This window comes from Oryctolagus cuniculus, chromosome 9, assembly GCF_964237555.1.
Source record: "Oryctolagus cuniculus chromosome 9, mOryCun1.1, whole genome shotgun sequence".
Classification (NCBI taxonomy): domain Eukaryota; kingdom Metazoa; phylum Chordata; class Mammalia; order Lagomorpha; family Leporidae; genus Oryctolagus; species Oryctolagus cuniculus.
The window spans coordinates 77,924,687-77,948,046 of NC_091440.1; the positions used below are offsets into that span (position 1 = coordinate 77,924,687).

The window sequence follows — 23,360 nt, forward strand, 5'->3', positions numbered from 1 at the left end:
TCTTAAAAAATATAATTTACCAGAAACTAATACCAGATGAAGCAGAAAAATCTGAGTAGTCTCATATTAAAGAAGTTGAACTTCTTAGCAAAGGTTACTTCAGAAACCTTACCAAATAGAAAACATCAGGTCTACATGGTTTTACAAGAGAATTTTATTGAGCATTTAATGAAATAATTCCAATCTCCAACATATTCTTACAGGAAATGGGAGAGCACTTTTAACCCGTTCATGGGACCAGCAAAACTCTAACTCTGGCAAACACATTATTAAAAAAAAAAAAAGAAAGAAATTGCAGACTACTACTCCTGGTGAACATAGGCACATAAATATTTACATGATTTTATGAAGTCAAACTAAGAAATATACAAAGATATAATGTATCATGACCACATCTGGGTTCTCCTAGAAAAAGTGAGGCTGCTGTAACATTAAAAAGTTGTTCAATGTAATTTACTACATTTATTGAATACAAGAGAAAGGCCACATGATTAACAGATTCAGTAAAATACTTGACAATATTCAATATCTTTGAAGAATTAAAAAAAAATCTTTCAGCAAATGGATATGGAATAGAATCTCCTCAAACTACTAAAGGACATTTATAAAAAACTTAATGATATCCTTTTGATTGTTCCTTAAGAGGATCAGGGACAAAGGAAGAATGCCCATTCTTACCTTGTCTGTTCTTTGTCAGATAAATAGTTTCACCCCTTGCAATAATTAAAGCAAAAGAAATAGACATACAGATTAAAAAGAAAGTAGCAAAGCTTCCTTACTTATAGATGGTATAATTTTTTTGTGTGTGTGTATAAAGTCCTCAGACATTTTAAAAAAATTAGAACTAAAAATTAGAATGTAGCAGGGTTGCAGGATATAAGGTCAATGTACAAAAATTAATTGTATTTTATATGTTAACAGAAAACAATGGGAAATTAAAAATTATGACAAAAATGTAGTCACAGATAACATTGTATGTTTTATCATGTATGATATGGTGTTTTGAAGTATATATACATTGTGGAATAGTTAATTCTAGCTAATAAATGTTTAACTTTACACGGTTACCATTTGTTGTGGTGAAAGCACATAGTATCTACTCTCTTTACATTTTTTTGAGAGTATGTCTTCCTTAATGACAGTTACTTTGCTGTACATCTCTTGAAATTTATTCCTCCTCTTCACCTTAATTGTGCATCCATTTATCAACATCCACCTGCCATCCCTTTCCCTTAATTCCTCTAGTCTCTGGTAATCAAACACCACTATAGTTTCTGTTTCTGTGAGATTGTTTTTTTAGTTTCCGCATATGAATGAGATCATGCAGTATTTATCTTTCTGTGCCTAGTTCTCTTAAAATAATGTCCTCCAGTTTCATCCGTGTTATCACAAATGACTAAATTTCCTTCTTAAATGTTGAATAGTATTCCATTGCACATATGTACCACATTTCCTTATTCCATATTTTGGCTATCATGGAGAGTGCTGCAATGAACATGAGTGCAGATAACTCTTTGAAAGACTGATTTCATTTCCTTTGGATATATGTATATCCAGTGCTGGATCATATGATAATTCTATTTTTAAGTTTTGAGGACACTCCATACTAGTCTCCATAGAGGCTATACTAATTATCATTTCCACCAACACTATGCAAGCGTTCCCTTTGCTTCACATCCTTACCAATACTTGTTACCTTTTTTTCTTTTTGATGATAACCATTCTAACTAGAGTGAAGCACCACTTTATTATAATTTTGATTTGCATTTCCCTTATGATTAATGATGATGGAAAAAAATAACTTTGGCCTTTTATCTCGTACTATATAAAAGTCATTTAGGAAGGATAATAATCTAAAGATATAAAGCTTAAATTGACCTTCAGTAGGACTTTCTTCAGTGTTAGAAAGTGCTTATGCTTGCATCATCCAATACAGTAACCAGTTGTGACATGTAGTTACTGAATATATGAAATGCAGCTATGCAGCTATTGCAGCTTAGAAACTTTAAACTCAGGTGGCCCATGTCTACAGTATTGGACAGTACCATTCTCTAAGAACACAGGAGAAAATCTTCATGTACTAAATGTAGACAGATGTTCTTTAGTTGGGACACAAATATATTAATATTTGAACCCTAGAAGAGGCCGGTGCCGCGGCTCACTAGGCTAATCCTCTGCCTTGTGGCGTCGGCACACCGGCTTCTAGTCCTGGTCCGGGCACCAGATTCTGTCCCTGTTGCCCCTCTTCCAGGCCAGCTCTCTGCTGTGGCCCGGGAGTGCAGTGGAGGATGGCCCAAGTGCTTGGGCCCTGCACCCCATGGGAGGCCAGGATAAGTACCTGGCTCCTGCCATCAGATCAGCACAGTGCGCCGGCCACAGAGCGCTGGCCGCGGCGGCCATTGGTGGGTGAACCAACGGCAAAAGGAAGACCTTTCTCTCTGTCCCTCTCACTGTCCACTCTGCCTGTCAAAAAAAATAAATAAGTAAATAAATAAATAAAGATAACCCTAGAAGAGAGAATCTATAAATTGTGTTAATCAAAATTGGAAATTTTTGCTATCAAAAGACACCTTTAAGAAAATAAATAGAATTCAGACTGGGAGAAAGTATTTGCAAAACAGACACCTGACAAACACTGGTGACCACCTTGTGTTAAAAAACTCTTAAGCCTCAATACTAAAGACCTGCAATCTAATTAAAATATAGATAAAATATTTGATTAGACATTTTAGAAAATAATGTGTGCAAGTGCTCAATAAGCACAGGAAACTGCTGAACATTATGTTAGTTGTCAGGGAAATGCAAATTAAAGCATAATGAGATACTACACCTATGAACCTTGACAGGCAAAAATGCTAAAATTAAAAGCACTGGCAATATGAAATAATATCCAAAATTTGGAAGTACAAGAAATCTCAGACACTAGTAATGGAAGTGTAAAATTGTACTACCTGATAAATGTTCTGCTGTCTTTATTTTTTTTTATCAAATGACCTATCCTATCTCTAGATATTTACACAAAAGAAGTTAAAACATGCTTTCACAAAAACTATTACATAGCAACTTTATTCATGATTACCAAAAACAGGAAAAAGCCAAAATCTTCATCAATAAGAGAATGGATAAGTAAACAGTATCATATTTACCCTTTGGAACACTATGACTCAGTAAAAAGGAACAAAGTGATAGGCCATCACATAGACAAATCTTAAAAACATCGTGCTGGGTGGAAGAAGGCTTCTCAATGAGCATGTGCTGTATGATTTGATGTACATTTGTTTGCTGTTTGGGATGGCAGAAGTGCCATGGGGTGGAAGACTGTTAGAAATGTCATTACTTATTATGGGGATAGGGTAGCATTGCCTGGAAGGAACCTCGGGAACTTGCTGGGGTTGGGATAATGTTGTTATGGAGTTCCAAGTGTTTGTTCATCTCACGAATGAGATGCTTAAGATTTGTATGGTTATTTAGTCTAACTTTTACGGGAAAATAAAATAATTTGAGCTTTAGCTCTTCAGAGAGTAGTATAACAATGCCTACAGCTTAGTTGGAAATGTTTCAGTAAAATGAGCTGAGGTGGGAACAGTAGGGTGATACATGAATGATAAAGCAATTACAAGCAGTGGTATTTGTAGACTCTTGGGGGTATGTGGATGTTTACAGTATAATTCTTTTAAATTTTCTATAAAATTTGAACATTTTGCCAATGAAGGTTAGAAAACATGTTTAATAGGATTTTTAATCATGAAAATGATATATGCTTAACAAAACTTCTTGGAAAACAGAAAATAACAGGAATCAATGTTTATCCATTGTCTAATCATCCAGAAGCTTATAATGGTTAGGATCAAATTTTATATGCTGTTTATATCTCACTTCTTTCCCAATAAACTTTATACCATGTCACTTCTACTACCAGAGGATATTCTTCTGAGCTAATACAAAATAGCTTACTAAAACATCCTCCCCATATTGTGTGCTCAGATTGTTTTCCATGTTTTTCTAATGCACTGCTATAATTGGTATCTTTGTACAAAAATTTTTGCTATATGTTTCAGATTATCTCAATAGGCTGGATCTTCATAAATGAAAACACCTTATCAAACGGTGTGAAAAGTTTCAAAGTTCTTCATAGGTACCATCAAATTGTTGACTCTGCCATCTTTTTCTTTCCAGAATAGTTCCTGAGATACCTCTGCAGAACAATGAAAACACCACTGATCTAAAATGTTCAAGTCACTCACTGACATATATAAAAATAGATTTTTTGTTTAACTTCTGTGTCATCCCAAGGTTCAAGGAGGTTTAGTAATTAGCCCAAGGCCCCAGCTAGTGAGAAGCAGAGCCAACATTTTGACCTGTATATGTTGAGGTAGCATCCAGGACAGAAAGATGCTTAATAATGTTTATTAGGCCGGCGCCTTGGTTCACTAGGCTAATCCTCTGCCTGCGGCACCGGCGCCCCGGGTTCTAGTCCCAGTTGGGGCACCAGATTCTTTCCCGGTTGCTCCTCTTCCAGTCCAGCTCTCTGCTGTGGCCCGGGAAGGCAGTGGAGGATGACCCAAGTGCTTGGGCCCTGCACCCGCATGGGAGACGAGGAGGAAGCACCTGGCTCCTGGCTTCAGATAGGCACAGCACGCCGGCCGTAGCAGCCTGTGACCCAGTGGAAGGAAGACCTTTCTCTCTCTCTCTCTCTCTCTCTCTCTAACTCTGCCTGTCAAAAAAAAAATAATAAAAATTTAAAAAATAAAAAAATTATTAAATGAACATGTAGATAAATGAAGGCACCAAGAACTTAAATCCATTAGAGCATTACATTACATTACATTACAATCCATTAGAGCAAATACACATTTCCTGTGTATTTACCTTCAGAACTTCCCAGAGCTTCTTGTTGATATTAACTTGGATGTTGCTGTCCTTTGTCTACTGGTTTGTTTCCTCTGTCCATCCCTACCTCATGTACAAGAAACAGCCTTGTGTTTTCCTGTGGCTCAGGCCCCAGAGCTGAATGTAAAGCTGATGTGTTACACATTGTTACTGGTCTACTGTTGGAAATGTGGCCCAGATCCCAATAACATGAATATCCTGACTGCTCTTAGCTTGTGAGCCTCTGGTGGTATTTGCTGAAGGATCTGTATATAGCATGTGATTCTCTCCTCCGAGGGCAGAGTGGGCTGTAGACTTCTACAGGTGGAGATGAGAGGGGCTTATGCTTTTCCCTAGTGTCTCCTGCAGCAGGCCTGGGGCGAGGGTACTGGGACTGTGCAGGCAGCAGCTCCCTAGTGCCTGGCATCATCTCCTGCAGCAGGCCTGGGGCGAGGGTACTGGGACTGTGCAGGCAGCAGCTCCCTAGTGCCTGGCATCATCTCCTGCAGCAGGCCTGGGGCGAGGGTACTGGGACTGTGCAGGCAGCAGCTCCCTAGTGCCTGGGCATCGTCTCCTGCAGCAGGCCTGGGGTGCGGGTACTGGGACTGTAGAGGCAGCAACTCCCTAGTGCCTGGGCATCATCTCCTGCAGCAGGTCTGGGGCGGGGGTACTGGGACTGTGAAGGCAGCAGTTCCTCTGTGATTCCAGAGGCTGAGAGGGTGGCTGGCGGATTAGGATGTGGCCTTTTTCTAGATGAGACTAGATGAGGAGAGGGTCACTTCTTGTACAATCAAATCCAGGAGGAGGTTTATTTGTCTTTGTTTATAAGGAAGGAAATGAGACTAAGGAGTCCTTATTTGTTACAATTCTCTGATCAGAGAAAGAATCAAGTATTGCTGTGAGCAGCTGCGCACTCTCTTGCCGTATATAAAAGGGAGAAAGAATGATGCGGCTTCAATTCTGGAGGCGACAGTTGATTACGTGAAGTATGTCCGGGAGAAGATCCCTCCAGCCATTTTGGGCCAGGTATTCTGTTCCTGAAGCCTTGACTTTCTCCTTATAGACTATACCGTCATGCTACAATTTTTGTTTTTATCATTGTAAATGTGTATAATGTACACAAATGTGTATAAATGTGTAAATAATGTAAAAATATTCATCGCTATCTAAATCTATTTCTGTCTATCCATCTTTGTATTTTTAGATTACAGAAGCACTTCAGAGCAATAAGAGGTTTTCTAAGAAGCAACAAGTGACCACTCAGCTCTCCTTCCCAGGCACAGTCATGGCACAGAGGTATATGATCAAGGCCCCTGGGAATCTGAGGTCTGCTCGTCATTTTCCTCCTGCCATTGCTAGATGTGCAGATAGGAACTGAGTGAACCACAGTGAAAGCTCGGATATTAACAGTGCGCTTTTCCCATTGCAGATGTGTGTAATTCACTACAGTGACACACCTCAGATCCACAGTCCTCTCATCATTTTTTATTTTATTTCAGAATAGTTTTAAATTTACAAAACAAAAAGTATGAGGCTGTAATATAAGCAGTTCCTATATATCGCTCATCATGTTTCCCCTATCAATATCTCATGTTATTGTATTTATCATATTAATGAACCACATCTAATTTCCCCTATATTTTTTAATTCAAACTCCTTTATCCCTGCTACCCCTCCAAGCCTTTAGTAATCATCCTGTGTTCAGTTGAGTTGTTTGTGCTACACAGTATTTGTCTTTCTGTGACTGGCTTATTTCACTCAACATGATGTCCTCCAGTTCCATTCATTTTTGCAGCAAATTTCAGGATTTTATTCTTTTTTTAATAGCTGACTAATGTTCCATTATATGTATATACACCACCTGTTTTAAAGATAGATTTATTTGTTTATTTATTTGAAATGCAGAATTATAGAGAGGAGAGACAAAGATCTTCCGAACACTAGTTCACTCCCCAAATGGCCGTAACAGCAAGGTCTGAGCCAGGCTGAAGCCAGAAACTCCATCCAGGTCACCCACATAAGTGTAGGAACCCAAGGACTTGGGCCGTCTTCTACAGGCACATTAGCAGGGAGCTGGATGGGAAGTGAACCAATTGGGACTCAAACCAGTGCCCGTGTAGGATTGCAGGTGGCAGCTTAACCTACTACACCACAATGCTGGCCCTAGTAAACCACATCTTCTTTATCCATTTATCTGATGATGGGCACCTTGGTCGATTCCCTGTCTTAGCAATTGTGAGGAGTGTTGCTATAAATATAGTGGAACAAATATCTCTTCAATGATGAATGCACATATTTTGAGTAAATAACCATTAGTGGGATTTCTAGATCATGTGGCAGTTGCATTTCTAATTTTTTAAGAAATCTCCATTTTTTTTATAGTGGCTGTACTAATTTACATTCCAACCAACAGTGTATGGGAATTCCCTTTTTCCAATCTTTGCCAGCACTTATTGCTCTTTGTCTTTTAGATAATAGCTGTTCTGACAGGTTTGAGGTGATATCTCATTGTGATTTTGATTTGCTTTTTTCTAATGGATAGTGATATTGAGCATTTTTTTCATATATTTGTTGGCCATTTATATTTCTTTTTTTGAGAACTGTCTATTGAGGTCCTTTGCCCATTTCTTAACTGGATTGGTTGTTTTTCTGTTGTCAAATTATTTTTTTTTTGTTACTGATATATTCTGGATATTAGTCTTTTGTTAGATAATGAGCTTGCAAATATTTTCTCCCATTCTGTCAAATGGGAGAAAATGTCTACACTCTGTTGATTATTTCCTTTACTTTGCAGAAACTTCTAAATTTGATATAATCCCATTTGATTAGTTTTTCTTCTGTTGCCACTGGTTTTGGGGTCTTATCCAGGAAGTCATCAGCTGGATCAATGTCTTGAGGTGCTTCCCCTATGTTTTTTCCTACAAGTTTCATAGTTCCCTGTCTTACATTTAGGCCTTTGATCCATCTTGAGTTGATTTTTATATATGATGAGAGGCAGGGATTTTTTTTTAAAGATTTATTTTATTTATTTGAAAGGGTAACAGAGAGAGGTAGAGACAGAGAGGTCTTCCATCTGATGGTTCACTCCCCAGATGACTGCAATGGCCGGAGCTGCGCCGATCCGAAGTCAGGAGCCAGGAGCTTCTTCTGAGTCTTCCACATGATGCAGGAGCCCAAGAACTTGGGCCACTTCTACTGTTTTCCCAGCCCATAACAGAGAGCTAGATCGGAAGAGGAGCAGCCAGGACTAGAACCGGCGCCCATATGGAATGCCGACACTGCAGGCCAGGGTGTTAACCTGCTGCGCCACAGCGCTGGCCCCTAGAGAGGCAGGGATTTAATTTCATTTTTCTACATGTGTATTTCCAGTTTTGCCAGTGCCATTTATTGAAAATACAGTTTTTTCCTTCAATGTATGTTCTTGGCGCCTTTGTGAAAAATCAGTTGGCTGTATATATGTGGTTTAATTTCTGGGCTCTCTGCTCTGTTCCACTGATCAATGTGATGTTTTTATGCCAGCACCATGTTCTTTTTTTTTTTTTTAATATTTATTTATTTATTTGAAAGGAGAGAGAGAGAGTCTTCCATCTGCTGATTAACTCCCCAGATGGCTGCAATGGCCAGAGCTTTGCCAATCTGAAGCCAGGAGCCAGGAGCCTCCTCCAGGTCTCCCAAGCGGAGCACCATGCTTTTTTAATTACTGTAGCTTTCTGGTGTGTTTTGAAATCAGGTGTTGTGATGGCATCAGCTTTTTCTTGTTTTGTTTTGTTTTTGGCTCAAGATCACTTTAACTATTCTGGGTCTTTTATTATTCTATTTGAATCTTAGGATTACTTTTAATTCTATAAAGAATGTAATTGGTTTTTTGATAGGAGTTGCATTGAATCTGTAGATTGCTTTAGGTAATATAGAGAGTTTAATTACCTTAATTATAAGAAGGAAAAATTTTCCATTTTTTGTGTTTTTTAAAAATTTTTAGAATTTATATAGGGTTTTTGTGTTTTTTTTTTTGTTTGTTTGTTTTTTTTTTTTTTTTTGACAGGCAGAGTGGACAGTGAGAGAGAGAGACAGAGAGAAAGGTCTTCCTTTTGCCGTTGGTTCACCCTCCAATGGCCGCCGCGGCCGGCGCGCTGCGGCCGGCGCACCACGCTGATCCGATGGCAGGAGCCAGGAGCCAGGTGCTTTTCCTGGTCTCCCATGGGGTGCAGGGCCCAAGCACCTGGGCCATCCTCCACTGCACTCCCTGGCCACAGCAGAGAGCTGGCCTGGAAGAGGGGCAACCGGGACAGAATCCGGCGCCCCTACCGGGACTAGAACCTGGTGTGCCGGCGCCGCTAGGCGGAGGATTAGCCTAGTGAGCTGCGGCGCCGGCGGGTTTTTGTGTTTTTAATAATTTCTTTCATCAATGTTTTATAATTTTCATTGGAGACATCTTTTACTTCTTTGTTGAAATTTATTCCTAAATATTTTATTTTTTGGTAGCTATCATGAATAGAATTAATTTCTTGATTTCTGTTTCAGCAAGCTAATGATTGGTGTATAAAAATGCTACTGTTTTTATATATTTATTTTGTATCCTGCCACCTTACTGGTTTATCAATAAGGTGGAGTATTATGATTTTTCCATGTATAACCTCATATCATATGCAAACATGGATACGACTTTTTTCCTTTCCAATTTCGATTCCCTTTCTTTCTCCTCCCTAATTGCTCTTGTTAAGACTTCCAGTGCTATATTGAAGAAGAGTGGTGACAATGGACATCCTTGTCTTGTTCCAGATTCACCCTTACTTCTCTGTTTGTTATTTCTGAGGCTCTTAAAATGAGGCCTCGCTGCTCATGACTATAGTGATAGGAAATCCACTTTGGCACTGTATTCCTGTGTCCAAGGAGTTGTAGTTGCTGGAGCATGAAGCTCTAGTTCAGTTAGCAGTCCTTAGACTCCTTAGTCCAGTGTGGTGTGCCCAGTAATTGCTTACTTATTTAGATGTATTGGAATATGTACATAAAGAAAAACTCTTGTTCTGATGCATCCTTAACAAATCATCATGAATCCTGTTCAGCCCTGCATTCTCATACTTAAGTAGTATCTAGTTGAGGCTCTGCCTGTGTTGTTGAGAACATGAATGGGAGAAAAACAGCTAAAGTCGGAGATACTCATATTGTCTTCCCAGAGAATTATGCAGAGTATTTTTTATGTCTTTTCAAGGGACAGCAGTGTATTGACAAGCAATTACTCACCTATGAGAGGCATCAAATTCCTGGCAAATAAGTGCCTGAATGTGTATCCTGTTCCTGCTGCAGGGAGCTCCTTGGATGAAGCTGTGAGAGGTGAGTGCTGCCTGATGCTTGCATCACTCACAGGGGTGGGTGGGCCTGCAAGAATGCCCTGCTCACACCTGGGTTCCTATGCATTCTCTGATAACCTGGAAAATTATACCGTGAGGCCTGTTGGCTGTCAGCTTGAAGCACACAGGTGGTCATGGACATTTGGTTAGTGTCATCCCAGAAATGGGCCCCAAATGAACCATGATCCCAGAGAGTTCATCCCAATAATAGATGAGAAGCTCACTGGTGACTTTCCAAAATGAATAGAATCTAAAGGAGACAAAGGTATAGTCATCTATCAGCCTAGGGATGGTTCTAGGACACCCTTCCCTAGATACCACACTCCACAGAGGCTCAGATCCCTTGTATGCAGTGGTGTAGGACTTGTGTATAACCTACACACATCTACCTGTATGTTCTACATCATCTCTAGAGTACTTAAGCATCTAAAACAATGCAAATGCTGTGCAGAGAGTAGTTATTTAGGGATAATGACAAGAGGAAGAAGTCCATCCATATTCAGTGTAAGGTACAGTCCCCCTCCCCCCCCCCACCCCAAGAATTGTTGGTCTGCAGTTTCTCACATCTCTGGTGTGTGCAGAGAGTTGACTGTATTCCTGTTAGTTTAGTACTGCCTGTGGTGGGCATTAGCATGTTAACTTATTTAGCTCCTTAAATGTCACCTTCTCAGTGAGTCCTTCTCAGCTACCTAGTGACAACAGCACTCCTCCCCACCACACACGTAGTGCACTCCATAACTTCACCCACTTTCCTCTGCTGTATTTGTCTTCATAGCCCCTAACACCTGCTAATATTCCTCATATATTTTGCTTATTACCTCTTCTCTCTCATCAGAATGTCAGCTCCATGACAGCAGTCATTTTCCCTATACTGGTCATTGCTGTAGTTGTAATACCAAGAGCTCTAACCAGCACATAATAGGTACTCAAGAAATATTCATTATGCACTACTCCTTATGGAACACGTTCACTCACCAAGAGGCATTTTTTGTCAAATGGGTTATATAAGCCTAGGATGCTTATGTACTTACGAGAAATAAGAACTGGGGCAAACTAGAACCAGAAGGAAAAAACAGTGACCAATGTGTGACTTTTGCATTTCTGAAGGTTACTCACCATTGAGAAGCCATAAGATATGGCCCTCCTAGCCTGAGTGTTAGATGCTAGATGACAGGAAAGCCTATCTCTTCAGCCTGTTAGTCTTAAGTGACCCATGACCAACTTCCTCAAGGGATTCTGCCCTCACTCAACACTGCCCCAGTGCAGGGAATGCCATTCCTTACATCTTTTCCCCCGCTGATGTCAAGTCCACTCCCTTGTTCCCAGCTTCAGTGTCCCTGCTCAAAGATGATGACACAAGGGTGAATAAGATGCAGTTCTCGTTCTTACAGAGCTCCTAAGTTAGTGGCAGAGTCACAAAAGCCAAACATGGTTCACACAGTATTTTCAGTTCTATGGTAAAGGTGCAATGCGTGTTTGGGAAAACAGTTGGAGCCACAGGAAGAAATGAGGTTTCTAGGGTTGGTGTCTAAAGTCAGCAGAGAAAGCCAAAAACAGAACAACACAGCTTCCTTTTTCATATAATCAAATAAGCCTCGAGTTGTTTTATTACTACATTTAGACTTTTTTCCTGACCTATGCAAGAGGGGAGAATAGAAAAAAGTTGCCATGAGCCGTAGTTAAACTACTTTATGTAGCTATGGCTGAATATAACATGGGATGATCAAATCAACCCTGATTAAATCAGATGCGGCTCAGGCCACAGGCATATGCCTGTCAAAGGTATTTCTTGTACATCCAGTGCTATTTATACTCTTGAGAAACTCTGAAACATCCTGATCGTGGCAGTGAGTTCAGGCTTTTGCATGCCTCAGTGTCTTATGGCATTGCATCAGCTGAAGAGATACCTCTTGGGAAGAATCAAATATACTGGGACCACAGACTTATGGCTTGTTCAAAACAAAGGAGACCTTGGAGGTCAATGCATCTAACTTTCCATTTCATTTTTTAAAATCTTTTAGAAAAAATTGTATTTATACAAATGGGACAAATTTTATGTACAGTTTTAAGAACAGAATGAGGGCCGGCCCCATGGCTCACTTGGTTAATCCTCCGCCTGCGGCGCTGGCATCCCATGTGGGCGCTGCGTTCTAGTCCTGGTTGCTCCTCTTCCAGTCCAGCTCTCTGCTTTGGCCCAGGAGGGCAGTGGAGGATGGCCCAAGTGCGTGGGCCCCTGCACCCACATGGGAGACCAGGAGGAAGCTCCTGGCTCCTGGTTTCAGATCAGTGCAGGGCTGGCCTTGGTGGCCATTTGGGGAGTGAACCAACAGAAGGAAGACCTTTCTCTCTCTCTCTCTCTCTCTCTCTCTCTCACTGTCTATAACTCTACCTGTTAAAAAAAAAGAAAATAATGATACTGCCAACCCTACCCCCATCACTCTCCCCCTCCCCCTCCCTTTTTTGTTTGTCTTTTAATTTTTGCAATGACATATTTTCAATTTACTTTATAATCACAAATGTAATCCTCTGCTAAATAAAGAATTCAATAAGTAGTAACTAGTAAAACCATTGTTCCTCAGGAGTATAGACAAGGACTATAAACAATAATCAAATGCCAGAATGTCAATTTCACTCATATATATTAAATTTTTTTGTACTCTGAATGGTGGAGTTAGAAACGTGCCAGGGGATTCCAATTCAATCCCATCAAGGTGGCATGTACCAATGCCATCTCACTAGTCCAAGTGATCAATTTCGGTTCACAGTTGATCACACTGATAGGTCTAAGAGTAAAAGGGATCACACAAACAAGACTAGTGTCTGCTAATACTAGCTGATAGAATCAAAAAGGGAGAGAACGATCCAACATGGGAAGCGAGATACATAGCAGAGTCATAGAATGGTGGATGTCCTAAATAGCACTCTGGCCTCAGAATCAGCCCTTAAGGCATTCGGATCTGGCTGAAGAGCCCATGAGAGTATTTTAGGCATGGAAAGCCAAGACACTCTGGAAAAAAAAAAAAAAAGACGACCTAAATGAAAGATCTCTCTGAGTGAGATCCCAGTGGAAAGAACAGGTCTTCAAAGAAGGAGGTACCTTTCTCTGAAGGGAGGAGAGAACTTCCACTTTGACTATGACCCTGTCGGAACTGTCAGAATAAGATTGAAGTCGGCGAACTCAAAAGGCTTCCATAGCCTTGGCAACTCATGACTAGAGCCTAGGGAGATTACTGACGCCATAAACAAGAGTGTCAAATTGTTAAGTCAACAACAGGAGTCACTGTGTACTTACTTCTCATGTGGGATCTGACCTTAGTGTGTTGTCCAATGTGAAGTAATGCTATAACTAGTACTGAAGCAGTATTTTACACTTTGTGTTTCTATGTGGGTGCAAACTGTTGAAATCTTTACTTAATATATACTAAATAGATCTTCTGTATATAAAGATAATTGAAAATGAATGTTGATGTGAATGGAATGGGAGAGGGAGTGGGAGATGGGAGGGGTGCGAGTGGGAGGGAAGTTATGGGGGGGGGAGCCATTGTAATCCATAAACTGTACTTTGGAAATTTATATTTACTAAATAAAAAAAAAGAAGAAAAAAAATTTTTGTACTCTGTGTATTAGTTACCACAAATCATGGAAAACTTGATAGTTTTCTTTTTGGGACTGGCTTATTTCACTAAGCTTAATGGTCTCCAAATACATTCATTTTGTCGTGAATATACATTTTTCCATTTGAAAAGCAGAATGGATCCTTTACTGACCCTGGTAAGCTAATCCTTGTGTTCGTTTTGCATTTCCTTCATGTCTTTTTCCGGTTTATGTTTTCCTATATTGGCCACCTTATGTAGACATCTTGTTTTGTCTACTGATGCTTTTACTTTATGTCATATGTACTTTAAGTGGTGAATCCCTCCTCACCATTTTAATGGTTTTAATAGTTTATCACATGATTTAGTAATTTCCTTAACTATCCAATTGCTATATATAGTAGTTTGAGGGGAGAGTGAGTTTGTTTATCATGTGATTGGAAATACTTTCCTATATATAGTTTCTTCTATTTTGGACTTTTCCTCGGGCTGGATTGTGAGTAGTCTGTGAGTGAGTTAGAGAACAGAAAACATGAGCATATATATATATATAGCTCTTAATGCATGTTGCCAAATTGATTTTGAAAGATCAGAAGAGTTGCAATCAGCTTAAGTCTTCCAAACTTGACTTTCACTACCCAGATCAGAAAACTGCAGGGTGGGGAAACTAAATGACCACCCAAAGTCCCAAGGATTCTGCATTAAGCCTGATCTGTAACACAGATAAGTTTAGACTTCATCAGCTTGCTCATCTGTGTTCTTTCCTGTAAATCCCTAACATACTTGCTTAAGCTGTTTTTCACAAATATTCTAGAGACATTAGTATTTAAAGTACACATAAAATTCTGTTATTTTGCTTGCATTATTACTCATGCCTGAAAGAAAATAGTTATTCAGTGTTTCTTGAGATTATATTGTTAACATTGTACATTTAAAGTTGTGTTGTCTTCTAGTTATTATGCAGAATTTAGATGTATAATGGTATAACCCACTTCAGTGATGATCAACCAAATGTTACTCATGACTAAACTGAGTTGTTCTTTGCAAAATTCTTCCTTGTGTCATAGGATGCTCCATTTTGACGATAAGGAAAGCCAGACACATGCACACACACACACACACACACACTCCGTATATAGCCCAAAGGGCATAGAGATCTGCTCTGCTAAAAAACCTCTTTTATGACACAGGAGCACTGAGTTACAGTGTGTGTATTGCACTACATGTCACCACTACACCATTCAGCTTGTTTTCCTATCAGCATTTGGGTATAGCTATGGTACAGGTATTAACATAAGTAAATGAAATAGAGAACAATTTATCTCAAATGCAGTAGTCCAGAGTTATAGAATTGTGTATACAGTACTGACAGATATTTATTTTCTTTCTTTTGAAAGGTCAGTCTAGCTCCACTTCAGAGAATGCCGTTGGTGATCTTCGTAAAGCAGCGCTCTCTCTCAATTCCTTCCATGCTGTCAGTTACTATTCTAAAGTCATCCCTTCCTATGATGCAGCTGCCGTAACGAATCAGAACATTTCAATTCATTTGCCACCGGCCGTCCCCAAAGTCTCAACATTTATTCCTCAGCACTGCAATTCCATGTTGGACCAAACGTGCACAACCCATCCCAACTGTCTGGTAAGTATTCAGGAGTCCCTGGGTCAGACTGGACCCTTTTACAGAATGTATTGGGTTTCATTAATACTCTGCTGGGAAGGCTCTTAGACTGGGACCAAGAGCTGTGCTGGTTCCTAAGATTTCGTACCAGGTGCAGCTCACCCAGGCTCTCATTCCTCACACTGCAGGGCTGCTTTCTAGCGATCCAGAATATCCAGAACCCATGAGTCTGGTGTGACTCTGCTGGGCCTTCCGTGACCAGATGCAGGCTGATTTCCTGTGGAGCTGATTGCCTTTCCTGTCCATCTGCCTGCTGTTACTCAGAGCTTCTCGGATACTACATCTTATTTCACCACCATCATCCCCAGCTGGCCTCAGAACTGGCTGCTGCTTTATCTCTCCGACTGGCAATAGTCCTCACACAAGATCAAAAGCTATTTTTCCAATCACCAACCAGGCTGACTGAGGACAGCAGACATCCTCACGCAGCAGTGTTTATTGAGCACCCACTACGTTCTGGCACTGTGCTCACTCATTGTGCTAAGAATGTAGTCTGAAGACACTCACATGATTCTTGCCTTCAGAAAGTGTGATGAAGTTGCAGACATAGAAGCTGGTGATTGGGATTTGGACTGGAGCACGTAGAAGGAACTTGGGGAAGATTGGAGACTGGTTACCCCAGAAGATGTGCTGACTAAATAAAAATCTAAAGATGAATAATTATCCAGATAGAAGATTCAGAGTCACAGGTAGGGAGGGCAACAGCATCGCAGGCTGATTGATTAGTGTATATAAACGGAGGCATCTTAGTTCTCTGTTAGAACTGTGTAATTCTAGTGGAAGATCCAAACCAGATTGGCTTGCTTACAGTGAATTTCCGATAGCCTTAATATAGTTGCTAATACTTTTGGATATTAATAATAGCTAACATGTTTTGAGCACTCAATAAGTAATATGCCAAATACTTTATGTACTTAATGTGGCTGATCTAAATGAATTCCTCAAGCAATGCTTTGGAGGTAGGTACTGTTATTATCTCCATATGACATCTATAAAATGAGAATAATAGTTATTCCCAAAAACATTCATGAGAAAAATATTGAAAATAGAATATAAGGAAATGTTAAAACATGATGTTTCAGATTTTAACTTTTATTCATTTTTTTTTTCATTTTTAATTGAAAGACTGATGGAGAGAAATAGAGAGACAGACAGAGGTCTTCCACCTTCTGGTTCACTTCCCAGATGCTCACAATAGCTATGGCTGGGCCAGCCTGAAGCCAGGACCTAAAACTCAGTTCAGGTCTCCCACGTGTGTGGCAGGGGTACAAGCATTTGAGCCATCATCTTCTGTTTCCACGGTACACATTAGCAGGAAGCTGCTGGATCTGAAGTAAATAGCTGGCACTTGAACCAGGCACTGTGATGTGGGATGCAGGCTTCTCCAGCAGCAACTTAACCACTGTACCAAACACCTGCCCCTCGACAGATAGTGTAATGCTGCTAATGATCACCAGTATTCCTGCAGACAGACTAGGGTAAATGTAAGAAAAGGTTAAAACCTTGTTTTTTAAATTGTTGATCCATCCTTACTTTGTGTGGTTTTTGTTGCAGAATTGTTGTGAGGAAATAATCACTTTAATAATAATAAATAACATGTTTTTATGGCCTGAAGGTTTATTCACCGGCAGATTCCACATGATTTTATAAATCATTTTATATTGTTTTAGGACCTGGAAAATACACTTGTGACATTAGAGCAATAGGCCAGGATTCAATTAATGTGGTTTGTTTTTCCTCCTTTGCAGCAACAGTTTTGGGCATATTAATAGCACATGTTTTAAATTCACACTCTAGTCCCCCTGCTGGGTGCAGCTTGACAACACTGGAAGAGTGGAACAAAGAATGAGTTTGAAAGCTATACCCAGAGACCTAATATCAAAAGAGTTGGCCTTGTGTGGCTTCTGATAAATGTGTGAAAAGCTCCTACAGATGGAAAGACAGGTGGCAAAAGTGCTAGCGGTGCACTGTCACTTATCTTCATACATGCTTGCATCTCCCCCAACCTGAGAGCAGCAAGAACAAATGGCCTCAGTGACCCTCACTCCTTTGTGTCCTCGAAAAATATTCCACATGTTATGAAAAAAGCATACTAATGAAGACCCATGTGGACTTGATAAAGTGATAAGATTGGGAAGGTACATTGATAAGCCTGTGTCACAGAGTACAGGTGCTGCCATGTGATTCTTATTTTTAGTATCCCCGTGAATTGCTGCCACTTATTTCTAGGTGATATCTTTTGTAGATTGGACATTTTAGAGAGCTTCCTTCTTTATTCACCATCCACACTGAGGTATCTAGAGAGACTCTGAAGGAGGTGATTACCTCCTCACTTGAGTACTAGAGAATAAATTGATGTGTTTACTTTTGCATTTCACCATCCTTTGCTTGAAATGACACCTAACAGATACATTTTGCTTTGAATCTTTGGTGGCAGACTTTTGCTTTCTTTATTTTTCTCCTTGCCCTCCCTGTGAATACTATGTTAAAAATAAGGGGAGAAAAATGTTTGTTTTATATTTCACTAAAATATTCTTATGCATAAGTTTTATTGTTAAAGCAAATACTACTGTTTTGACTGTGAAAATGGTAATCCATTTTTGTTTAATAAACATGTGTTCCCTCTTTTAGTAGGACTATGTAGAGAATTTACTAACTTTTTGTTTGAGAAAGTTAATTACTTTAGGCTTATCCTAATTTTCAGATTAAATTATATAACTTTTCTTTGAGGGTGCCAAGATGATGGAACCTGTAGATACTTACCGTACTTTATAACGGAACTAGAAGTTCCCAACTAATGTTCAATGCTTAGTACTGCCAATGGGTGTCGATTCTTCATGTGCTGGGCTGTAGGAGTCATTATTTTGACACTGGAAGCAAACCTACTGGAATATTTTGGAAACTGGGACTACAGCCTGTGTTCTCAGCTGGTCTCAATTGCTGCTGGGACATTGCATCCCGATTTCTCTAGATCCACATGTGGACTGGGAAAGACACCTGTGGCCAGGAATTCCTCAAAAGAGAACCTAGAGAGTGTGACCCCTAGAGCCATCTGTTTATTTGCTAAACTCAGAACCCTTTTATTTTTTGAACATGAAAAAGAGGCTACCAGATCCATTGTTAAAACTGTTTATTCACGGTCAGTTACCACAATCCTGTATGCCATGCAAGTGTTCAAATTCATTTTTAAGATGTGGATTTAGTTTATAATAAATTATTCTCTTCCAAGTAAACTCAACTTTCAGCCAAGGAGGAGAGCTTAACCGGGCCTCAGCCCATAGAAATAGAGCAGGATTTTCTTTATAAAATCAAATTTGTTGGTCATGCATAATGAAAATGATATAGGAACCTTGCCTTGAAAATGTGACAGCTTATGTGATTAACACTGGTGGTAGCAGAGTTAGCACGACTTGGCAGCTGATTCAGTGTTGGAGTTGTTAGAAAGGGCCAAGAGCTAACAATGACAGCAAGGTTGCTGGCTTCAGTAGCTGAATGGATAGACTTGATATTTGCTCAGAAAACACAAGGAAATGAGCACTTTGTGGGATTGCACTAGAAGATGATAATTTTATCTGGGGACATGTTGCAGTAGAGACGTTTGTTGGATATCCTAGTAAAGGTAGCCAAATACATTCAGGTATGAACAGCACAGGCAGGAGGTCTGGATGATGATGTGATTTGGGATGTCATCAGCCCTGGGAGGGGATGCTGAAGTAAGGGATTCAAACATTAAATGGTGGTAGGGCCCAGATAACCCAGTAAGACTTTGTAATCCTGAATTCTGCTTTGCTATGTGGATCATTATCTTCTTCATGTAATTGGGTGCCCAAGGACACATGACTTTGCAACTTACCAGAGACTAGGAGCTTATGGGTAAAACCCTCAAAGGCAGAGCACACAAGTTTCCATTGGTAGCTGTGGTTGTTGACTTTTTTTTTAATTATGAGAAATTAAATTTCTCTGAATTTCTAGCTCCTGAAAAATCCAAAACATAGGCATTACTGGATCTTGTTTCTAGGATGACAAAATAGCAACAACCTTCTCAGGCTGAGGATTGCCTACACAGGTTATCAGTTTCCATTTGGTCACTCCTCTCACGAGCCTGCCTCACGCATTGAAATGACTCACCTGGTCCCTGTGGATATTCCAGTTTAACTCCTGATAGGACAGTAGTTCTCCTATACAGGGAGGAGGAAACTTGTTAAAAATACAACTTCTTAGTCCTACCCACAGGTTCAGATTTGGTAGACCTCACTGGCCTGGTACCTAGGAATTTGCATGTTAACATATGCTGCAAGATGTATTTGTGGATATCTAATTATCCTGCTTAAAAACACCTAATGCACATAAGTGGCTAAAACTATCCATAGGGGACAGAAAACCAAAATAGAAACAAACTAAAGCCGTATACCATTGACTTCCAAAACTGACAGTGCATCAGAAGTACTTGTACATTTATTAAAACCATACATTTCAGTTCTCTCTACCCCACTGATACAGACTCTGTAGTTAGAATGGGGCCCAGTATGCTGCATAGAATGATTCTGATGTAAAATCATGTTTGGGAGCCACTGTTGCACTTGTGACAGGCTAATCAAGTGCATATTGAGGACTGAAGTCAGGAGGAGGCGAAGCATGAACCCAGCCCTCCTAAATTGAGGGACACGGTGGAGAAAAGATTGGCTTCCACATGGCAGATGCAGAAGCTTCTGCTACGAAAGTGAGTTGCAGAAATCATCTTGGGGATTTATACAATGAGGTAGCACCATCGGGGGAAATTCCTGGGTGGGTGTGGATGCAGGGCGTTTTGAGTAGGTATACCTAAGAAGCGTGAAAACCAGGTACGTTTATCTAGAAAGCAGTGGAAACCTTATGATATAAGGAGGTACTCTTGATTTTTATTAGATATTTTATGTTTTGTAAAATTTCTCTAAAGGTATTACTGAAATAGAATGCCACTTAATGTAGAATAATGAGCACTGGGTATATCATTTCTATGAAGGGCATTGCCATAGCAAAATCTGGCAATCATAACCCAAGCCTCCTGGCATTTTTCTGTCTGCCTATCAAGTGTGCCAATGGTCTCCCCTTTCCTTCTGTGCATCTCTCTGTTACATGGAATGAGGAAGCAGGAAGCCCACAGATCACCTTGGTTAATCTGGTATCAAGAGCCCTTTTCATCACCATGGAAACATGACACTCCTATGGAAGACAGAGAAGTTTCTTGTCTCTGTATTATTCAAGATTGTTTTTACATCAAAGAATAATGTTCCTTCTGAAAACAACACACACACACATGATTGTATTACCTAATATCACATGTTGCTGTGTTTTATTCCCCAGACTCTGGTAAAAATATTTGTTAAATTTTTTCTCTAGAAGATGACAAAATAGGTGGGCTTGAGTGCTGCTGGTAGAAATTCCCTGGTTAGCATGGGAAAAATGGTCTGCTAAACTGTATCCCAAGAAATCGTTTCTGCTTCTTTCTTTCCCAAGCGATCCTTGGGAAGGCTATGTGAGGTATTGGGAGTGATGGTATTGTATAAAAAACATAATTTTGCCTCTTGTCTCAGGCCATTTCCTCATGTCACTCAAAAGAATAGCCAATTTTTTTTTAAATGTCATAGCTTGAGGCTTATGAGATCCTATGCCACTTTTACACTCAGTGACAGGTACCAACATTGCAAGCAACTTGCAGATTGTTTTCCCCGTGGACCTGAATTTGAAGTCAATTTTGAACTGGAAACTTATGCACAGAAAAAAATCTTGCCTATGTGCATACTGGGGGAGGTGCACCGAAATGAGCTTACTGATTTTTTTTTCCCCTACTGCTTTGCATCCTACTGGTTCTCTCATGTTGTGGTACTCTAAGACTCCTGAACCCATTTTATAGAGCTTTAAGGAAGGGGTAGAAAAAAACCCACAGGATTTATATCCCTGGAGTAACTACTTGTTTCTTTAATACTTTAGATTTTATATACTATAATCAGAAAGGTGGCCAATACTGTTGATTTTTATCTCCTAACAGAACACTGTAATTTACCTAGCCCCTATAACCTTCAACTAGTAAAATGATTTTGAATATTTTACTAAAGGAGACATTCTTTAATACAATAGGAAGTTATACTCTTTTGTAGGGTTAGTGCATCAGGAGCTGGACAGAAATGCCTATAAGCCTTTGATAGAGTTAAGGGAATGGGAGATATTTCAATTAAACTGTTTTTTCTTTAGAAGCAAAAGATGATGTTTGGAAAAATTTGGATACGTACAGGTTGTCTCAGTGGAAGGGGACTTTATAAAGGATTAATCCTAATCTTAGAGAACTGAAAAAGTTCCTCAGGATTAACTCTGAGCACAGAGCACTCTTTTATTGTCTTGAGTCATGTGAGAGAATTGTATATGGGGAAGGGAATTCCTTTCTTGACCATCAGTGCCCTCACCCTGTGAATAAAGAGCCATGAGTTTCAATATAAATATTATTACTGGCCACAAGACCTCACAGTTCCTTAAAAAAAAAAAAAAAAACATAGAATTTGACTGGCAGAGATTGTGTTTACACTTAGTATCACTATCAATTCTCCCTAAAATGGAAAATCTCCAACAAAGAAGGCAATAAAATACAGCTCTCTGGGGCAGGATTGTGTCAGCCTAAGGGGTAGTTACTGTGAGATCATGTTCAGGGATTTGCACTTACAACTTTGGCTCTGAGCCAGCCAAGGCTGGGAAAAATACTCCCTGTTCTCTACTCCAGCGGCCAATGATGTAAATTCACTCCACAAAGAGGCACGTCTGCTGGCCTGGCGTGGCAGAGGTGAATGGGGAGGTGCTTGTATAAATGGTTTTCTTGTTGAGGCCCAAAATAGTTTATGAAAAGGAGGGGCTTAACTAGTATTTTATCACAAGTTAACTGCATTGGAGAAATAGGGTTAAAATGTTAAATCTCAGCTATTAGACTTGGCTTCATGTCATTTGGGTATTTCCTTCAAATGCTAATGAAAGCTGAAGAATACTAATCAGATCCCACTGGCAAAGCCAAGCCATTCATGGCAAGCTTCCAGCTGAACATTATTTTTCACTGTCTACCCTTGGATATTCTGCTCCCACTTAAACAAAGGCAAGGCAAAATCATTGGTGACTGTGTTCTTGCCATGCCCAGGCCCAACCTCCCCAACATGTCCCAGATACCTCACTTTCACATTTCCCAGGCCCTTTGTTTCTGTGTTAAATACAGCCAGGCCTCCATATCATCAGTGCCTGATGCTTGTCCAGATGTTCCTTGTTCACTGTTCAGTGCTGGGCGTGGTGTACCTCACGCTTGGGCCCCCAGGCTCCACAGAAGAGGCAGCTAAGTGTCCTGGAATGAGCATGAGGTTGGAAGTCAGAATGGTATCTTGGTATCCTCCATCACTCATTAGTTCCATGTATTTGGGTAAATTATTTACCTCCTTGCACCTGCTTTCTGTAGCAGTTCAGATCCTGAAGATTAAAGATAGTGTTTAAAAAGTTCCTGGCATCTACCAAACCCTTACCAAATGATACCTGCCAGTTGCCACCTCCCCTTCCTGCAGTCTGTCTACTCACCGAGACCCTGCACAGAAGGAAAAAGGATCATGATGCTCTGTGCCGTTTTATGATACTCTTCCCCCTTCTGAAGGATCCTGAACAATGAGCATGTGTTGATTCCTCCCACCTCCCTTCCTTTGTGCTCTCCAGTCAGCAGAGTAAGAACTTCTATGTGACACTCTCTCTCCACCTGCCACCCCTCCCCACAATTCCCGCCAAAGTCAGGCTTAAGCATTTTTGTAGCATAGAGAGAACGTACCCTTTCATAAGACCCTGCATTGCTGAGCATCCCACAGCTGGTTGGTAATC

The 23,360-nt window shown here is 40.1% G+C and overlaps 1 protein-coding gene across 3 annotated transcripts in view; it reads left to right on the top strand.

The window, feature by feature from the left end:
- Window positions 1-16,177, top strand: part of SOHLH2 (spermatogenesis and oogenesis specific basic helix-loop-helix 2) — a 55,740-nt gene extending 39,563 nt beyond the window's left edge. For all 3 annotated transcript variants that reach the window (XM_008273548.4, XM_051831785.2, XM_051831787.2), the window contains exons 7-11: window positions 5,748-5,895; window positions 6,074-6,165; window positions 10,079-10,200; window positions 15,208-15,449; window positions 15,617-16,177. In XM_008273548.4, the coding sequence (XP_008271770.3) occupies window positions 5,748-5,895; window positions 6,074-6,165; window positions 10,079-10,200; window positions 15,208-15,449; window positions 15,617-15,655 (643 nt within the window). In that variant the 3' untranslated portion in view covers window positions 15,656-16,177. The remainder of the gene's footprint in view (window positions 1-5,747; window positions 5,896-6,073; window positions 6,166-10,078; window positions 10,201-15,207; window positions 15,450-15,616) is intronic.
- Window positions 16,178-23,360: the final 7,183 nt, after the last annotated feature.